The 18250-nt window shown below is 46.8% G+C and overlaps 1 protein-coding gene across 1 annotated transcript in view; it reads left to right on the top strand.

The window, feature by feature from the left end:
- SCTR (secretin receptor) overlaps nucleotides 1–18250 on the top strand; it is a 590525-nt gene that overhangs the window by 406482 nt on the left and 165793 nt on the right. The window contains exon 5 of the mRNA XM_069616610.1: nucleotides 6814–6911. Coding sequence (XP_069472711.1) covers nucleotides 6814–6911 — 98 coding nt within the window. The remainder of the gene's footprint in view (nucleotides 1–6813; nucleotides 6912–18250) is intronic.

The raw sequence follows: 18250 nt of genomic DNA, 5'->3' as shown, positions 1-18250 counted from the left end.
TCCCGCGCACCCCTGAAATACACGCGCCTAGGCTGTTCGCGTGTGGAACTTCCCGCGCACCCCTGCAATACACGCGCCCAGGCTGTTCGCGTGTGGAACTTCCCCCGCACCCCTGAAATACACGCGCCCAGGCTGTTCGCGTGTGGAAATTCCCGCGCACCCCTGCAATACACGCGCCCAGGCTGTTCGCGTGTGGAACTTCCCCCGCACCCCTGAAATACACGCGCCCAGGCTGTTCGCGTGTGGAAATTCCCGCGCACCCCTGAAATACACGCGCCCAGTCTGTTCGCGTGTGGAACTTCCCGCGCACCCCTGGAATACACGCGCCCAGGCTATTTGCGTGTGGAACTTCCCGCGCACCCCTGGAATACATGCGCCCAGCCTATTCGCGTGTGGAACTTCCCGCCCACCCCAGAAATACACGTAGCCCGCTCCCCCAGACCCGATCGCGTGTTAAACTTCACGCGAACCCCTGTGATGCACGTACCCTGCTGAAATCGCGTGTTAGACTTCCCGCGCACCCCGGTATACACGCACACGTATTTTTTGTCAGCGGGTGTCCGTGTTTGTGGGTACCCCTTTGCACGTCTTTGTTCCTGGAGGGCCACAGTATGGGACATTCATCATGGCAGTATATAGGTGCGATTAGTTGGCGCACCTTTTGGCGCACATTTCTTACAGCCGCAGAGACGCTACCGCCTGCTTTCTTGTGGCGGTTGTGTTTGTGCCTGTGCGCTGGTTTGAGCGTGCGCTTTTTTCCCCTATTCTATTCCATGAATACGTGTTGTAGGCGAGCGTGTGGGCGTTCCGCGCACTTGTGCCCTGTACTTCCCCCGTGATGCCCACGTTTTGGCAAGTTGTTCCCCATTCCGAGTGTTACGCCCGTGTTCCGCCTACTTTTGTTGCGTGCGCCGCGCTATGTGCGATTTTCGCTGTGGCCTGTGCGATTTTCGCAGTGACCTGGCGCACGCTGTTAGATGGCCTGTGCGCTAACGTGCGCCGCGCACTTTTTATCGCACATCCGCTGGTTTTCTCGCGCACGGCCTTCCATGAATCGACGTGCGCTGCTTTTCGTGCGATTTTCGCACGTTCACTGCGATTTTCGCTATTCCACTGCGATTCGCACGTTTTTGCCCACTTGCGCCGCGCTAATTATTCCATGAATCGGCCTCAAAGTATCCAGGCCATGTGAAGCTGGGTGAGCAGCTGGGGGACCTGATTGGACCAAACTGTTTCACCCCGGATGAGGCCACGCTGGCAGAACCAGTAGAAAAGAAAATTGATGGGGCCTTCAGGTGAACATACTCAGCCATAAACGTATCCCTCGGACTGGAATTTATGGCAGTTGCACAGCTCAATCGCTTCTACTGGATTTCCAGTTTCTATTTTCTGCCCATCAGGGGGGGACGGACATTGCCCCTCTGCTGGAAATGATGGAGCGCCAGTTACAATATCTGTCTGACATTAACTACAACATCCTTAGAGCAGCTGCATCAGGGGGTAGCTCGTCCATTGCGGCCTAACAACAATTGCGGCTAAGGAATTGGACGGTGGAGGTGGCCCTTTCATTGAAACTTTCATTTAATGGATCTTTTTTGTTCGGACCTGAATTGGACTCCTTCTCAGAGAAGTTATTTAACGACACTAAGCACGTCCTGTCCTACAGAGGGAATTGAATGCTTTTTTTTTACTTCCTGGGCTTCCTTTCAGAGTGCCTCAGTACCTTCCCCCTCCGAGCAGTATCCCGAGGTACATTTAGGGTGAGAAACAGGAGACGTCATCCCAAAGGGTTCCCAACCTCATCCAAGTCAACTCCAATATGCCTGTTCCATCCCAGTGGGGGGGAGGGGAGTCGTCTTCTCTTCTTCAGCAAGCCGTGGCAGGATGATGGAGATGCCTGGGCTTGGGAGATTGTCAGAGCAGGTTATGGGATCTATGTGATTTTACCTAATAGAAAACAGTGAATGACAATAACAGTGAATAGAAAACAGAGAAAGAAATATTGATTTCTTTTTCCTTTTTCTATTTGGGACCGCCCCTACCCCAAACCCCAAATTTCCTATCTGTTTAACCTATCCCAACCCCCCTCTTTTAGCCCTTTACCCCACCCCTATATATATTTTTAAACATGTTCAATGCTTTTTCTCTGTTCTCTATTCGCTGTTATTGTATTATCTGTGATTGTTTTCACTATGATCACTCTATACCCAGGTTATGCTCTCGAATTCAGAAAGCAACCTCTCTTCTCAAAGGTGTAATTGACTCATCTCCTGAAGAATCCAGTCAAAATTCAGGTCCTTCTCAAGGGAGTGGTGGATCTTTTAATGAAAAACACTATCTGCAACGGTAGAGAGACAGCAAAGCCCGGCTTCTTTTCCATAACTGCCCAGGTGCAGAAGCCCTCTGGAGATTTGTATCCCATCCTCGACCTCCAGGGTTTAAATTACTATATGGAGTAGAAGCCTTTCCACATGATCCCTCCTTAGCAGGCCATTCTGACTGTCCATCAAGAAGATTGGCTCACAGCAAGCGATCTGGAGGGTGTACATCTCCAAGTACCGACCAGGGAGTGTCATCAACCCTTTCTATGGTTTGCTCTAGACCAGAGCATCTTCCAGTTCAAAGGGCTACCTTTCAGCCTCTCCACAGCCCCTCGGGTGTTTTCAAAGATCCTGGCTCCCATCGTCGCACTATTACACGAGGAAGGGATCATGGTTCATTCCTACCTTGACTTGTCCAGGCATCCTCAATAGATGTTTCTATCCTGCACACAACCCCAGTTTCCAAAGTTCTGCAAGCACTTGGCTTCAAAATAAACTACAGGAAGTCATACCTGCTCCCAACACAGGACTTGCAGTTATTTGGATCCACTTTGTACTGACCTCGCAGAGTGGTTCTGCCAGTGAGCAGAATTACCAAGATCCACTAACAGCTGGTAGATCTGACCAATCTTCACACACCCACAGCAAGCCTTTGATTGAGGCTGAAGGGGAATATGGTGGCCTTCACAGCACCAGTCACATGGACCCGATGTAATTTAAAACTCATTGTCTGCCACATTCTTCCACATTGGTTTCCTGACTCCAAGCACTGCGAGAAGCCAATACCAATTACTGCAGAGGTTCGGAATTCCCTGGTTTGGTGGCAGCAGCATCAGAATCCTCTGGGTGTTACGCTCACCTGGTATCCACAGGTACGCCACCCAGCCGGGTTACTCGCTGGTATGCTTCTCAGTTTTGCCCAGATGTGGTCTGCGGGGAAGGGTCTGCCTGAAAATACAGGAGGACTGTGTTCAGGACTGGCCGACAGGGGTAAGTATCCTCCCTCCACCCCCGTATGATTTCAGCCCCTCAGGGGCCCTCTCCTCACTTTGCTGTAGAGTTAGGCGTGCTCTCCATCCTGCCTTCTTGCAGGGGCGCCTTGTCTTTCGTGGGCCTGTGCGGTCCAGTTACTTCACTGACGCCGGCCCGTTTGATATCGTTCAGGTAGGTCTTATTGCTGTTCTTTAGTGTTGTTGCTATCCTGCATGCCTCTCTTGTTTAATAATGTCTCGGGTATGCGGAGCTTCAGCGCGGCGAACTGGCTTGGTTGAGCCCCGCTGGTAAATGATGGCGCTTTAAGAGCGCTATGATGCGTTAAGTAAGTGCTGTGCGCAGCGCTGCGATGGCTTGCCTTTGCTAACCTGTTTTATCTTCTTTCCTTGCAGGTTGTGGTGTTCTTCAGCACGTGTGGAATTTTCCGGAGTGGTGCCAGCCGAGAGGCGACCAGCCAGGTAAGCCTTTTGAGCAGTTCGTAATTTGCAATGTCTCTTCTGCTTTCTTAATGTTGCCTCTATCTTCCTCTTTCAGGTCGTGCAGTCTGGGAGGCGTGCAGATCCAAGGAAAGCTGTTCTCAGGATCTGCGAGTAACTTAAGATGAAGACTGCAGGTAAGATGCTGCTGCTAATGATGTTCCTTTTGTCTCCATGCAGGTTCTGCTTCTCCGAGGTTCGGGAGTACAGCTGGACACGGTGAGCGTCACGTTGCAGTCTGCAAAGTAACGGGAAGCGTGTTGTCTTGCTCGGGTGCGGTTTAAATAGCCCCAACAAAATAATCCAGGTAAAGTAGTCCCTAGGCTGCTATACCCAAAACACTAGACCACATAGCTTGGTTCTGAGGAACCAAGCTACGTGGATGCCTCCATGTTGGCTGACAACACAATAAAGTAGTTCCCAAGCACATTGTTTTTCATGGTGTATGAGCCTGGCGCCATAGGCACCAGGACTGGCCCCAAGAGGGTTTTGGAAGAGGGTGCCAGGCTCTAGAGGCCCGAGGCCTGGCTCCACCTGGCCAATGGGTTTGCCAGAGGGGGTTTTGGGTGAGGGTCGTGACACTGGGGCGGGATGGTTCAACAGGATCCAGACCCGGTGGTGACGATTATGACAGATGCCAGCTGCAAGAGTTGGGGGGACACCCTGGAGTCCCTCTCATTTTAGGGGCTTTGGTCCTTGAGGGAAACCTCACGCTCCTCCAATTAAAGGGAATTGACAGCAATCTGGAAAGCCTTACAAGAATTCCAGATGGAAGTGTTCGACACTGAGTCAAGCTGCAGATTGCCTGAACAGGTACTGTGAAGGCATCATGAAGCAGGCACAGACAAATGAATTCAGGTTTTCTCTTGGTGCTTTTATTATATCAAAAGGATGGTTGGAAAAAGGCCTAAATTTCCCTAGACTAAGGGGCATTTCCCTACCAAAACAAAACCAAGGATAGTCTATGTCAGGATGTCCAAAGTAAGTGTCGGTCTGTGTCAAAACCTATACTTGCCCTCAAAGCTAGTTGTATATACTTGTGTATGGATATCAGTATCAAAATCATAAGTGCTCAAATAACCAGTGTCTGCCCTTAGCTTCAAAAGGACAAGTGGATTAGGGGGAAGGTGGGATAGTGGGAAAAGTGCAAAAGGGGTCAACGTAGGAACCGTCTGGAAGGCAAAGTCACATTCAATCTGTAAGGACTGTGAGAGGCAGCAGAACTGGGTAAATAAGAATTACCATCCGTAATCCAGGCATTCTCAATGCAGGAGCAACGGAGATCGATGTTTCTCTGTCTTTGGCCCTCGCCTATGAAACTCCCTACTACCTCATCTTAGAGCCATTGCTTCCGGCCTGCAATCAAAACCGACCTCTCCTTAACGGCCTGCTCATCCTCCAGGATTGGTAGCTTACTCCTGTGCTGTTTCTTTCCAACCCCTTGCCGCGTTGGCCTGTTCTCCCTTCCCCTCTTCCCTTTCCCTTTCCTTACCTTGTCAGTGTGAAGCGCCAATTCACTTTCTGGTGAGCGCAATATGAATGCAAATACACTTAAAATATTCCTGTATGTTTGTGGAAAACCTGTTAGGTGGCCAGTTCACTGCTATAATTTTCTGTATAAGTACAGGCCCACTCTTTCCCTGTGCGTTTGGGTGTGATTTTTGGAACTGTACGCGCAGAGTGGAGAATGAAGGAGTTGCCAGTTCCACAGGAATGACTCTCATAACCTATTCCATTAAAGGGACAGTAGCATCTAAAATAGTGATATGAGGAGCCCATGCCTGCATTGCGTATCAAGGTGGAATTAACCAGGAGGGATACTCCCCACACAATCCTTGATCCTAGCATCACCCGGCTTGTGGTTGCACCCAGCCCCTTAGACAGCCCACTATCCACCAGTAATGCAAGGCAGGGGACTTTACCACAGCTCCCATGCTAATCCTGATGCTTCCTGTTCCCACACTGTTCTGATCACTTTGGTATGACCAGAACTTGCTTGTTCTCTAGCACCAAAGGACAGAAAGTCAGTGAGTGCTGCAAGTTGGTCCTCTTAACCTATTTCTCATCTGTCTCACCGTGACTACAGCTCTGCGGGGATGAGGGGGGAATGACCAATCCACTGTTAGGAATGCACCGCACTCTTACTGGCTACTCGATGTTCAGGCACAACAGCCACCCAACTATTCAACAGTGGATGCAGGTGTATAAGAACGGATATAGCCAAAAAGAACTTCCAGCAATAATCCTGCTATGCCCCACCATCAGCGGATGGGTGTGGCACTAGCCGCACAGTGTCCACCGATGCAGGTTACTCATGCCTGTGAGAGCCTAGATCACAGAGATCTTCTGGTCAAATTGCCCCAAACCCCTGGGCGTGGAGGACGGATAAACCAGCATTGCATTTGTCAAACATGAGGAATTTCGAGGCAATTGTGGTGCACCACTAAGTGAAGCAATCACAATTAATACTGCTACCGGGAGTTTCCTCGTGAAGGTCGTGCTGATAGCAGGTTCCTGGTCATCTAGTAGTCACCAGCAGCCATGCACCGTTCCACCACCGTTCCTCCAGAACCTGAAGCAAAGAGCAAGAGTTTCTGTTACCCCTCGGCCTAAGGTTTTGTATTATTCATCTGTTTACTTGTATTTTAGCTTGATTCATTTCTGGACTTTATGCTGGCCTTTTTCAAATGTTACTTTATAACTCACTATCAAATGCTTAATATTGCACTGTCTGTACTTGAAATCCCACGCTGGTATTAACTGACCGCAAATCAAGGCTCAACAGGGTACTTTTTGTGAGAAGGCATGCAGTTTCCTTGAGTGGCATAGAGGCGAAGACAAAAGGTCTGTGCGTATGCAGAACTTAGAGAAAGTATCTAGAAAGATAATTGTAGCCATTCTTACTGAGGCCGCCATAACGATTGTGATTTTATGCCAAAATCAGAACAGCCCACAGGTTTTCAAGGAGTGTAGTAAACCCTTCCATGAACTCAAATCAGTCTTTTTCTTTTGTCCTTTTTTAGACATCCTATTATACCAAATTGAAGGTTTTGTACACCGTGGGATATGGGACCTCCCTTGCAGCACTGATCATGGCTCTGGCAATCTTGGGTTCATTTCGGTGCGGTAAAAGTATAGCTTCGTGCCTCATTGTTTGGTTGAAATGTTACCATCCCTTCTAAATGTGTATTACTGATTGTATATTTGCAAGCACTCCCTGTTGTATTTGTAGGTGTGATATTATATATAGCAGTACTCCTGGACATTAGATTCCTAAAAGTACCTTTGTTTCTTTTTCATAGAGTGTCACTAGCATTATGTTTTCTGGAAAGGACTATTTCTGTGAGGAAGTGCCCACAGAAAACCATTTTAAAATATCATGACCTCAACAGAAAACAGGCCAGGAGATGCAGAGTATTTCTTTTATGCCCATGACAATGAATAGGGATGGACAGTTAGGTAGATCAAGATGAAGGATTTGTGTCCTCCATAGATGCAGCAGAAGCAGGAAGTGTGCGCAGTAGACCAGATGTGTTGGTGCTGTGAAGTAAACCTGCTTCAAATGCTGTTGGTGAGCACAGAAGCGCAGAAGAGAAATCACATGGATGCCATCAAGCCCTGCAAAGGAAGCAATGAAGGCCAAAGGAGGCTGGCAGGAGAGATGGAATGCTGCAGACCTAGTCCACAACCACAGCTTGTCAAAACCAGAGAAGAGAAAAAGCCGAGCCCACCGTGACAGAGAGAATTGGCCGAATGGGGGCCCAAAATCAAAAAAAGTTGTCACACAATGTGGGATCATCAAAAGACTGGGACACTCCTGTAAGATATTTGGGTTTCAAAAGCAGAGGACGGGTTAGGGTAAGGGAAAACACAAGTGGTTGATTCTCTGTGAAAGAGACTGAAGGTTCAAGAGCAGCAAAACATGTGGAGAAATGGTCATAAGGCACAGAGTTATGTCCCTGCTAGGACCATGGACCTGAGTCCTAATATGTAGTAGTTTGGGGTCAGGGTGATAGCACCTGACAACAAAGGATCGGAATAAGGCATAGTTCTGTAGGGATGTGATTCCTGGGACTCCTTCCTTCTGGACCCTCCTGGCTGTGGTCGCATGGACCTGGCAAATGTCAGCCCTTCTGGGATGTGGTCACTGGGCACTGGTGAACGTTGGCTTCAAAATGGTCACTGATTTCTTCCTCACTAGTCCTGGATTCATTTTCATCCCATCTTCATGCCAAGGGCAATGTGAATACTTCTGAGCTCACCACTGCAACTGACATCTCCCCAGCCTGCCACTGGCACAAGGCTCTCAGGTGTGCCATCTGGCCGTCAGTGAACCTGTCTGGTTCAGATTCGTGCAAAATCCCTCTGCCTTATGTTCTCCAAGAAACCTCTGGGTTTAGATTTGCGAGGGGCCCTCCTGGCTCAGATTCTTCCAAGAGCCTTCCTGGATCATAGTCGCGTAGAGCCCTTTCGATGTGGCTCTTGGCTGGGTTGGCTTGGCTTCTTAGCCAGCAAGTTTATTGTCCTTCGTGGACTTGCCATTGCTGCCAGAGTGTGGACGCTGGCTCCTGGCTACACATCAACGTTTTCTTTCTCTTAGCGATTCTCTTATTGGGATTTTAGGAGGCGGCACTATCAATCGAGGGCCGAGGTTGAATAGTCTCTACCTGCTCTGAGGGTTACCAGTCAAATGGTCGAAAACATTTGGTCGACAGGACAATTGGTCGACACCATTTGGTCGAATGCCAAATGGTCGAATTTTTTTTTTTTTTTTTTTACCCATTTTTTGTTTTTTTGGGGGGGGGTCCCCCCCCCCCCCCAACCCCCTTTTTTCTTTTTTTTTTTTTTCCCCACACGAAAACCCACAAAACACATATATATATATAAAAAAAAAAAAAATCGACCATTTGGCATTCGACCAAATGGTGTCGACCAAATTGCAGTCGACCAGTTTGTTGTCGACCAGTTGACTGGACACCTGCTCTGAGTGCTTGTCAAGTCACTGCACTGCAGCTCAGGTCCCACCGGCTCTGTAACCTGCTTCTCAGCACCTCATCTATCTTTCGGCCCTGTTGGCTTGGCCTATGTTGGTTGTTTGATTTTGACCTTTTGGTTCACCTCAACCTTTGATACTTCTTCTACACTCCTCCGATAATGGCACAATGTCGTTTCATCGACGTTCATTTTTTACGGCTGTTGTTTTTACGACTACACTTTGCCGAAATAAATCATTGAAATATTAGGGGGGGGGGGTCGTGGTTTAGGGGCGGAAACCCCCTCTAAAAATAAAGAAATAAAAATGTCTATGACTTTTTTCGGCAAAATGTATTCATAAAAACACCAATCGTAAAAATGACTGTTGATAATATGATAGAACCCTGATAACTTCCTCTTTCCTTCTCTGGCTCTCCTTTATCGTCTACCTTGACCATCTCACTCCTTCCTGCAATGCCTTCCTTCTCTTTCCTTTTTCCACCACTCTTGGTTTTTCACTCCTCCAACAACTTCCTTTCCCTTCTCTCCCGTCCTGACTCCACCCACCATATCAGTCTTTCCCATGACTCCACACTGTCTCTTGGACTCCATACTCCCACAATCTCTCTCACATCTAGCCCTCTTTTTATAACAGGGACCTGATGCAATGTGTGGCTATAAGGGCTTCTGTGGAGACACCTGTGCACCGTCACTATTCTGGCGGTGTGATTGTCAGAGGGTTGTATGTCCTTACCGCTATCCAGGCGTAGCTACCGAGGTCTGCATTAATGATTGTTGACTTATGGCTCCGGAAAGGAGTACTTAAAATGGGGTCCACCATTTTGCAGTCAGGCACCAGGTAATGGTATTCCCTACCACATGCTTCTCTCATCGCCTTAAGGCAATAGCTGAGATGCATTCTCAATTTCCCCTCCTCGGTGTCAGCGGTGGACCACACAGATACTTGAGAATGCATACACAGCACAGAACAAGATCCATGTTCAGGGTTCTGCTTCTGGCCAGAAACTGGAGCCACGATCTTGTTCGTTAACCATGGACACCCGGACCCCTCCGAATGACTGCTGTCTATCCTTTTCTGCTTGTTAGGGGGGTTCTCTTTGGTCTTAAAGGAGGGGTGCACTCACGTGTTTAAAACTTCAGCATTACACCATATATCGATGTATTAAACTATTTATTTCCGTGGTTCTTCACTCACATTTCATGAAATTAATATCTATGAACCTGTAATGGTCCCCAGCCGCACTTGTGATAATCTAATCTGCTGTATGATGGCCCTAAGGTTAAGCGCTCTGGTGGCAATAAATCATGGCATGCGTCCCTCTATGTGACATCAGCAGCTGCGAACACTATGCAACTCCCATTGTCATGATGTTAGTGCACAACGGAACTAGGCGTACTGCCACTGTGATAAGTCAGAATCAGGAGATGGAGAAGGTGGCATTTTGAATGATTGTTCTGTTTATTCAAAGTAATCCTTTCTCTCCCTGTCTGGGCCCTATTCTAAAGAAAAGAAAGAAGTCAAACAAGTGCTCGTCAGGATGTCCAACAACATAATGTTCGCCCGTCATCCAGATATCCTAATCTTCCCTCATTTCTGTTCCAACCGCTAATACAAAAAGAAACAAACTATAAGAACACAAGGTTATGGCTTCTGGCACAAGGTTTGAATGCTGGTTGGCTTCTGACCCACTGTTCGGTTTCTTCCTTGCAAAGGGTCCTGCGCCCTGTGGTTCAGCCAACAAAAGAATATTACGAGTATGGCGGTGTGGGAAATTACCACCACTTTTCCTGGCCCTGGAGTGGGGGATTTACCTCCAGCATTATGCTGGAGGTAAATCCTCCCACTTTCTGCATATAAATAGGCAAAATCGATGGAATTACTGCTGCAGTAATTCCACAGAAATCCTCAATGGCGTCATATGGACTCTAAATTAATGGGGACTAACACCGCCACCACCACTTGTAAACCAGTGGTAATTCCTCCAGACCAAGTGGCGGTAACAGTAAATTTGTTTGGCGGTATGCTGGCAGTTTTGCCACCAGAATACTGCCCAACTGGTAATGAGGCACTATCTATTTCAGCTCATCCTTATCCTGGGTTGAGAGTTCACTTTAAGTCATTATCCTTTCTTCCCTCTTTCGCTCTCTACTTTTTTCACTTATCATATAGTTTGTACCGGTCCCCAGCCTCTGATGCCCTTGGGATTTGTAAGTCTTGTACCCGGTTGTCCCCGGGGCTTCTAATTGAAGGATTCCAATAATGTCCTCTCCACTCTTCCTATTGTTTACCCCCCGCCCCCCGGGGTCTCAGGTTTCCTTCCCTACATTGGGGTCTTCCTCTTTCTGTCCCGCCTCAGGGCTGCTTTACTTTTGAACCGCCTTGGGGTCCGGTCACATGTTGTTTATCCAGTCTTGTGATGTGCTTGTTCTCACCCTGCCTTGCGGTCATCAGGCTTTGATCCAGCTTTGGGGTCATTTGTTTCTCACACCACCCTTGGGTCATTAGTGTTTCACCCCACTTTGGGGTCATGTGGATCAACCGTGCTGCCCACCTCACCTGAGCAACCACGTACCTGTTGCCTCCAGTTAGTGCTCCTCTGGTTGGTCAGGTCGAGGAGGTGGCTGGGTCTTGCTTCGTCCCCTTCCTTTGGCTTAGTTGGAGTGGGTGCTCCTTGACTACCAGCTGCTAGCAGGGTTTTGGCGGTGGCTCTGCATTTCCTTGCGATCCTCTTCATGGTCCGGTGTTTCCAGCTCCATGTGCTGGGACACCTGCACCAGATCTCGTTCTTCTCTGCTGTGGCTCGCCGGCTGTGTGTTTCATAGGCTCCACAACGGGTCCAAGCACCAGGTCTGGTGCCAGCATTTTGTGCCGCGAGACCATTCTGCAGAATATAGTTGGCATGCCAAGAACACATCAGAAAGACATATCTGAGGATAGACAGCTAAAAGTTTTAATATTTGGCTCTTATGAATGTATTTCATATCATGAACTCTTTCCTGCCTGTCCGGTGGTCTTCAAACTGTGGGACTGGCCCCCTACAGGGTTCAAAAGCATGTCCTGGGGGGATAGCGAGGCCTTTTAAAAAGGGATGATGCTGACTGCTTTCAATAGACAATATAAACGTAATAGCTTGTAGGGGGGGCAGAAACAATATTTTTACTCAAGAGTGCGACGAAGTATAAAAATATTTGAATACTAATTGCTTATACTAATGAATCTCTAATCGCCTTGTGCGCTTTCCCCCCTTCTGCACTATTTCATTTTTTTTAAGCAAATGTAACTTAGACAGTGTTCACAGCCTCCATTTCAGAGGTACCCTTCCTGATCCCAGGAAAGGTGCACGCTGGTATGAGCCTCCTAAGAGCAGCATGTAACTATCAACATTTACTTCCTCAGATTGTTTCAGTGAGAAAAAGTTAAACATGCTCTAACACCACGTTGGTTTTACCTGTTGATATTTGGATGGCATAACCACACCCTCTCCCTCATCCCTATTCTCCACAGCAGGATTCGGTGACGTGATAAAAATCCTCAGGCCCTCATTACCCAAAGCATACATTGCAGAAGTCTCCTTCTGGTCAAAATACTATCTACCGTTATGATAAATGTATAGTCCAAAGAAAAAAAAACTTGAGGCAGGACATTAGAAAAGGGAAACATTCAGAAAGTGATGAACTGAACACATTTACCCTGATCAGGAAGCTCAAAAATAGATATAGTTCCTGGATAAAGTGGTATCGCCTCTCCTCCCATACAAAAGCCTGGAGGGATTTATACAACGTTATACATCAACATGATACCAAACATCTGTGGTTGTTATATAATAACAATTGTCTACAGCCCAAGTCTGGCCTAGCAAATCCTATTCCCAGTAATACCTGGGAATTGTACTTGGGTAACAAATTTGCTGTTAAAACTACTTACATCACTTTACTGCGCCATCCATTAGACTTGTACTTTGATAAGGATTATCTGATCAACCTCATAGGTTACCTAAAATAATCTAGAGCCCCGAGCCCGGACAGTGTTTCCAATCCTGTTATCAGAGCCAATCACAAACATTGGCCAGACATTCTACTAACTCTTTTCAAACAAATTGAGGAGTTGGGGGAAATCCCAGTTTCCTGGAATGAGTCTTACTTTATCCCAATTTTAAAGCAAGGTAAAATTGATGACCCCTCTAACTATAAGATCTTATCCCTTTTAGATGTTTCAAGTAACATTTTTGCCACGTGTCTTCTTCCGAAAATTTAAAAATGGATTGATTAAAATCACATCCTTTGTTGCTAGCACACAGGCTTTCGGAAGGGTCTATCAGCTAATTATACTGTATGTAACCTCAATTCCCTAATAAGACAAGCACAAGCAAAATCCTCTTTACCACTTCATATATTATTTGTGGATTTCGCTTCCGCATTCGATACAATTGACCGCTCATTATTATGGAAAATGTTAAAGAAGTTGAAGATGCCTTATGATTAACTCCTGGCCTGTCAATTACTTCATGAAAAAACTGTTGCACGAGTGAAGCTGAATAGTATGGGGGAGCTTTCTGTACCGATAGAAATCACCAGATGTGTAAAACAGGGGTGCATTTTGTCCCCTGTTTTGTTTAATTTGTTGATGTCAGACATAGATGAGTATTTAGCTAATATCCACAACTTTCCTCCCAAAATGGGTGCAATTAAAGTCTTATATCTCACCTACGTCAAATACCTGGCTATTTTTGACACTTCGGAGGTTGGTATGTGCAGAAGTGCTAATGCAGTGTTTGAATATGCAAGATCCAACAACTTGGCTCTTAACCTGGATAAATCAAAATGTATGTACTTTGGTAAAGTTAGGCACGAAAATCGAGGATCGTCACTTCAGGGTGTCCTTGTAGCGTGTTTGTAATTATAGATATCTTGGGTATGGGGTCAAAGTCCATCCACTTGAATCTGTGGCTTTAAGATAATGCCATTCTAAGACCATTGCTATAATGTTATTCATAAAGAAAATGTGTAATCTCCAGTGCAGGTTATAGTTTGATTGGAATTATAACACTCTACCGTCAAAAACGAATACGTTTTTCTTTTGCACTGGAATGTTACTAACCAATCATGAGCAATGGGCCAATCGTCTGGCGGCAAATATTTGGCGTCGCATCCTGGGTCTTTCCAAAGTCACTCCTATACAGGCTATAAGAACAGAGTTGGGTCTAACTTCCTCGAGCACGACTATTTGTGTGATCAGAGGTCATCTGTTTCTATAAATAATGTGCGATGAATCATCATCTGTGTTAGGTTTGCTTAGACCAGAAATGCTTAGGGGTACATGTAGATCTTTGTCTGAATTTAAGATTAGAAATGAGGAATTTCTCTTTAGAGTGTCTTGGGCTCCAAATTGGTCTGACGGCCTAGGTCCCTTGCTGAAGGCATTTAAAAAGAAAGCTTACGAATGGGACTGGACATATAACCACGACTATATTTGTAAATTAACCTCTTTAAATACCTGTTCAAAACTTTTTTTTCCTTATCACAATGCACAAATGTATGCTTATCAATTTCCTAGCCCAATAGCTAGGTGAGTGTTTATGCAGATAAGGTTGATCAAGCTTCCGGTCATGGAGGTTAAGAGTGCATGGATGCGTCTTACGATTGAGGATGCCGTCTTTATAGGGTAGATGGAGTTATAGAATCTCTTTGTCATGTACTCACGGCATGTAAAAGCATGACTAAGTATTATTTGAAATATTATATAAATCTTGCCGATGCTTTGTATGATCTTAGGAGCGATGTTTTCTAGTTTAATAGCCTGTCTGGATGCAGCCTAACCAGATCGTTTGCTCTGGTTAAGACATGGCAGGCCTTTGAATTTGAACTTGATAGGTGAAGCCAATAGCCCTCTGAATTTGGATGATTTTGGACTGTTCTAAAAATGGATGTTCATATGCTATGACAATATGTACTTATGAAACGGAGTGGTAAAATGATGTTGAAATTAGTCATAATCTTGTTTGATCGGTGCACAGCATTGCAAAGTATGTACATTGTATTAATATATTGTTCTCCTTTTTTCTTCTTTTCTATTTTATGAGCTTTTCTAATCTGTATTGTATGAATATGGCATGTAATTTTCTTTCTCTTTTATTTTTATTTTCTTCATTTGAATTCCCAGGTGTCTGAAGAAATTGTTGAGGTGGTGGTAACCATGGCATGTTGTGTGCTGGAAAGGGAGCATAATGGGGGCTTATTGGATGTTCCACCTTGTGATGTGGTCCTCAGCTGAATGCCACTACCTTGCCTATTCTAAGCGAGGTAATGGTGCAACAAGGCATAAGTGCCTTTGTTAACCAAATTGCCCGGCTAACTGACAAAGAACAGATGAGAAGGAGTCATTTGTCACATTGGGCCTCATTACAAGGTGGGAGGTAAGGGATTACCAGCACCGGTAAGGGCACTGGTGCCGGTAACCCCTTACCTCCCTACTACGAGTTCCCTTTGCGGGTCCTTCCTTAACGTCTGGTTTTTGCAGACGTTAAGGACGGGACCCCCAATTTGCGGTACCGTTTTTAGCGCCTTCCCCATTCCCATTGAGCCCTATGGGGGCTCAAATGGGAATGGCCCTGGTGAATGGGGAATTACCGGTCCCTCCGACCTCGGAATGGACCGGTAATTGCTCCATTCACCAGGGAGGAGTCGGAAGGGTTTTGGAGGCAGCCATGGAGCTAATAGCTCCATGGCTGCCTCCAACCTCGTAATGAGGCCCATAGTCTCTTTTCCCTGTGTGCTGATCTACATGCTGAGCTCCCTTCCCCTTCCTAGTTAGTGAGATACAGCTCCCTCTCTATTAATGAGACTTGCATGACATTCTGTGGTAAAAGTGCTGATAAAACGGATCATTATTTTATTCCTGATGTGGTTTCACGTTTTCCCACCAAACCCTCCCACTGCCAGCATTCTTTCTTAACCCATTCACTGCTGCAGAAAGGTTCCTTCACACCCTCAATTTGAAAAGGGCCCAGAGTTATCATTAGGAGAGGATTAAAGATTTTAGTCCAGACAAACCTTCGTCAGTTATGAGGTGTTCAGGACAGGTTCTATGATTGGTGGCAGGTGGTAGATACAGTGATTATTAATAGAGTTGAAAGTGACCACTTTAAAGATGATGATATCCTCCGAGATAACCCATGTCCAGAATATCGGATCGATCAGGTTTTCAATAACAGTGAAAGGATTAAATGGTGCCTTGCTAATGTTATGGGTGGGCTGTGATTACATGATGGTATGCCTGTCTGATGACGCAGAGGAAAAGGCAATTGTGGAAGCTTTTAGTTAATTAATGATATTATTAAAAAGCTCCTAACTGCTAAGCCTAGTAGCAAGTGCAGACCTTTGCAGCAAACTTGGTATTCTAAGGCAGGAGGATAGCTCAACGGCAAAGTGCGCGCCTTGGAAGCAAGACGACACGAAGCAACACAGGTTTGATCCCCGAGTCCGCGCTTAGAAACCTCTGGGTGATTAAGCGCGTTATCAATACGCAACTAAGACAAAAAAAATACGCAACTAAGAAACACTTGTAACAGCGCCTCGATGCCTGCGGGATGTGTGAGGGCTTTAAAAAAAATTAAATAAAATTTAAAATAAACATTTTAAAATAAGGCGTTTAGATTAGAACATCTAAGAACAGCCAACTATCCTTTGCCACCCTCTTGACACTCACCATCTCTCCTATATTCTCCAACTGCTACACTATCACCTACCCTCCCTCTCTTACAAAGTCAGAAAGGAAAAAGCACAAAAAAGACATACTGAGTGCCAACCCTGGCCTACCCATCATAGACACCTATGTTAGTGCAACTTCCAGAGAGGTCTTCACAGACCTCCTTTTCTCTGTCCCTTCTCCAGATCTATGGACTCTCCTTCCTTTCACACCCTCTCCCATTAATGATAGCACCAAGTGGGCAGTCCTCTTGGCCAGCTTCTCATCATCCCGCTGCATCATTAATGTCTACCACACAGGCACCATATTGGTTCAGGGTCCTCAACCCAACTTCCTCCTCCTCTTGCCGTCCCTCATTAACGTCCGTCCTTCACCTTTCTCTCCACCTACCACTCTCTCTGTCCCTCCCCCTCTGACTGGTGTATCACGCCCCTGTAATCCACCTCAGAAAGTCTTCAAAGGCGGAGACCTCCTTCACCTGGCTACTCTTAACGCCCGCTCAGCCAACAAACCCTCTGCCGACATCTGCCTCCTTGAAGACACTGACCTTGATATTCTCGCTCTTTCCGAGACATGGTTCAATGCCAGTTCCATCATTGCTTTTGACTCCCTTCTCCCTGATGGCTTCAAGAACATCTCCAAGCCACGACCTCACTGTGCTGTTGGGTTGCCTTAATCATCCCTGAGTGGGTTCCTTCTCCTGTCATACCCATGCAGCTCTACTCTTCCTTTAAAAGCCTGATCTGCAAGTTGGTCATCGCGTCCTGCTCCTCTCTGACCATTGCTACCATCTAGAGACCTCCCAGTGCTTCCTCCCTATCTTCTCTGAATGGGCTGATTTATGTGCCTCCGTACTCTCAACTACCTGCAATCTCCTCCTCATGGGCGATCTCAACATCCAATTGGACTCCACTGTCACAGCATCCACTCTCTTCCTTGACCTCTGCACTTCTCTATCCCTCTCCATTCTCCCTTCTGGTCCCACCCACTCAGCTGGGCACACTCTGGATGCCCTTATCCATTCTGACCTCCCTCTCTCCCCTCCTCGGGTCACTCCACTCTCTTGGTCAGACCATTCTCTCCTCTCCTCTCACCTGGGTCCCCTCGGCCCTCTGACTGCACCTCCAAAAACCCTGCCAACCTTGTACACAATCATTGGTCTGATGAAACGAGTGTCTGCTGCTGCCTTCACATCCACATTCATGCCTCCCTCCTCAGGCCCCAGACTCTTCCACTGACTCTGCTCTCAGCAGCCTCCATTTGGCCACTACCAACACCCTTGACATTCTTGCCCCAGTCACGAGGATCTGCCTGAAACCCACCTCCAAAGGTAACACCTGGTACGACTCTGGTACGACTCTGAACTTGCAGCCCTGAAACGCAAGTGCAGAGCTGTGGAAAAGAAGTGGCTAACTTCAGGCTCACCCTCTGAGAAACTGGCCTGCCGCTTGCTCCAAAACAATACAGACTCTCCATCCATGTCATGAGAAGGGCTGACATCCAGGAACGGGTTTCTGGGGCATCCAACAACACAGCTGAACTCTTTAAAACTTGCAGGGAACTAGCCAACCGTTCCGCAGTCTTCTCCTCCCCTTTCCTTTCCAGGCCGTTAGCAACACACTGGTCACACATTTCACCACTAAAACACTGGACATACTGAGCACCCTTGCTACCCTCCCGCCCAACCCATCCCTCACACCCTTGCCTCCTATGGCTTCTCACCCACCTTCTTCCTCTCTCTCCTCCTTCTCCCCTGTCAC

This window comes from Ambystoma mexicanum, chromosome 9, assembly GCF_040938575.1.
Source record: "Ambystoma mexicanum isolate Mex_15411 chromosome 9, UKY_AmexF1_1, whole genome shotgun sequence".
In the NCBI taxonomy this organism is placed as follows: domain Eukaryota; kingdom Metazoa; phylum Chordata; class Amphibia; order Caudata; family Ambystomatidae; genus Ambystoma; species Ambystoma mexicanum.
This window is presented reverse-complemented; position numbering and strand designations above follow the sequence as displayed.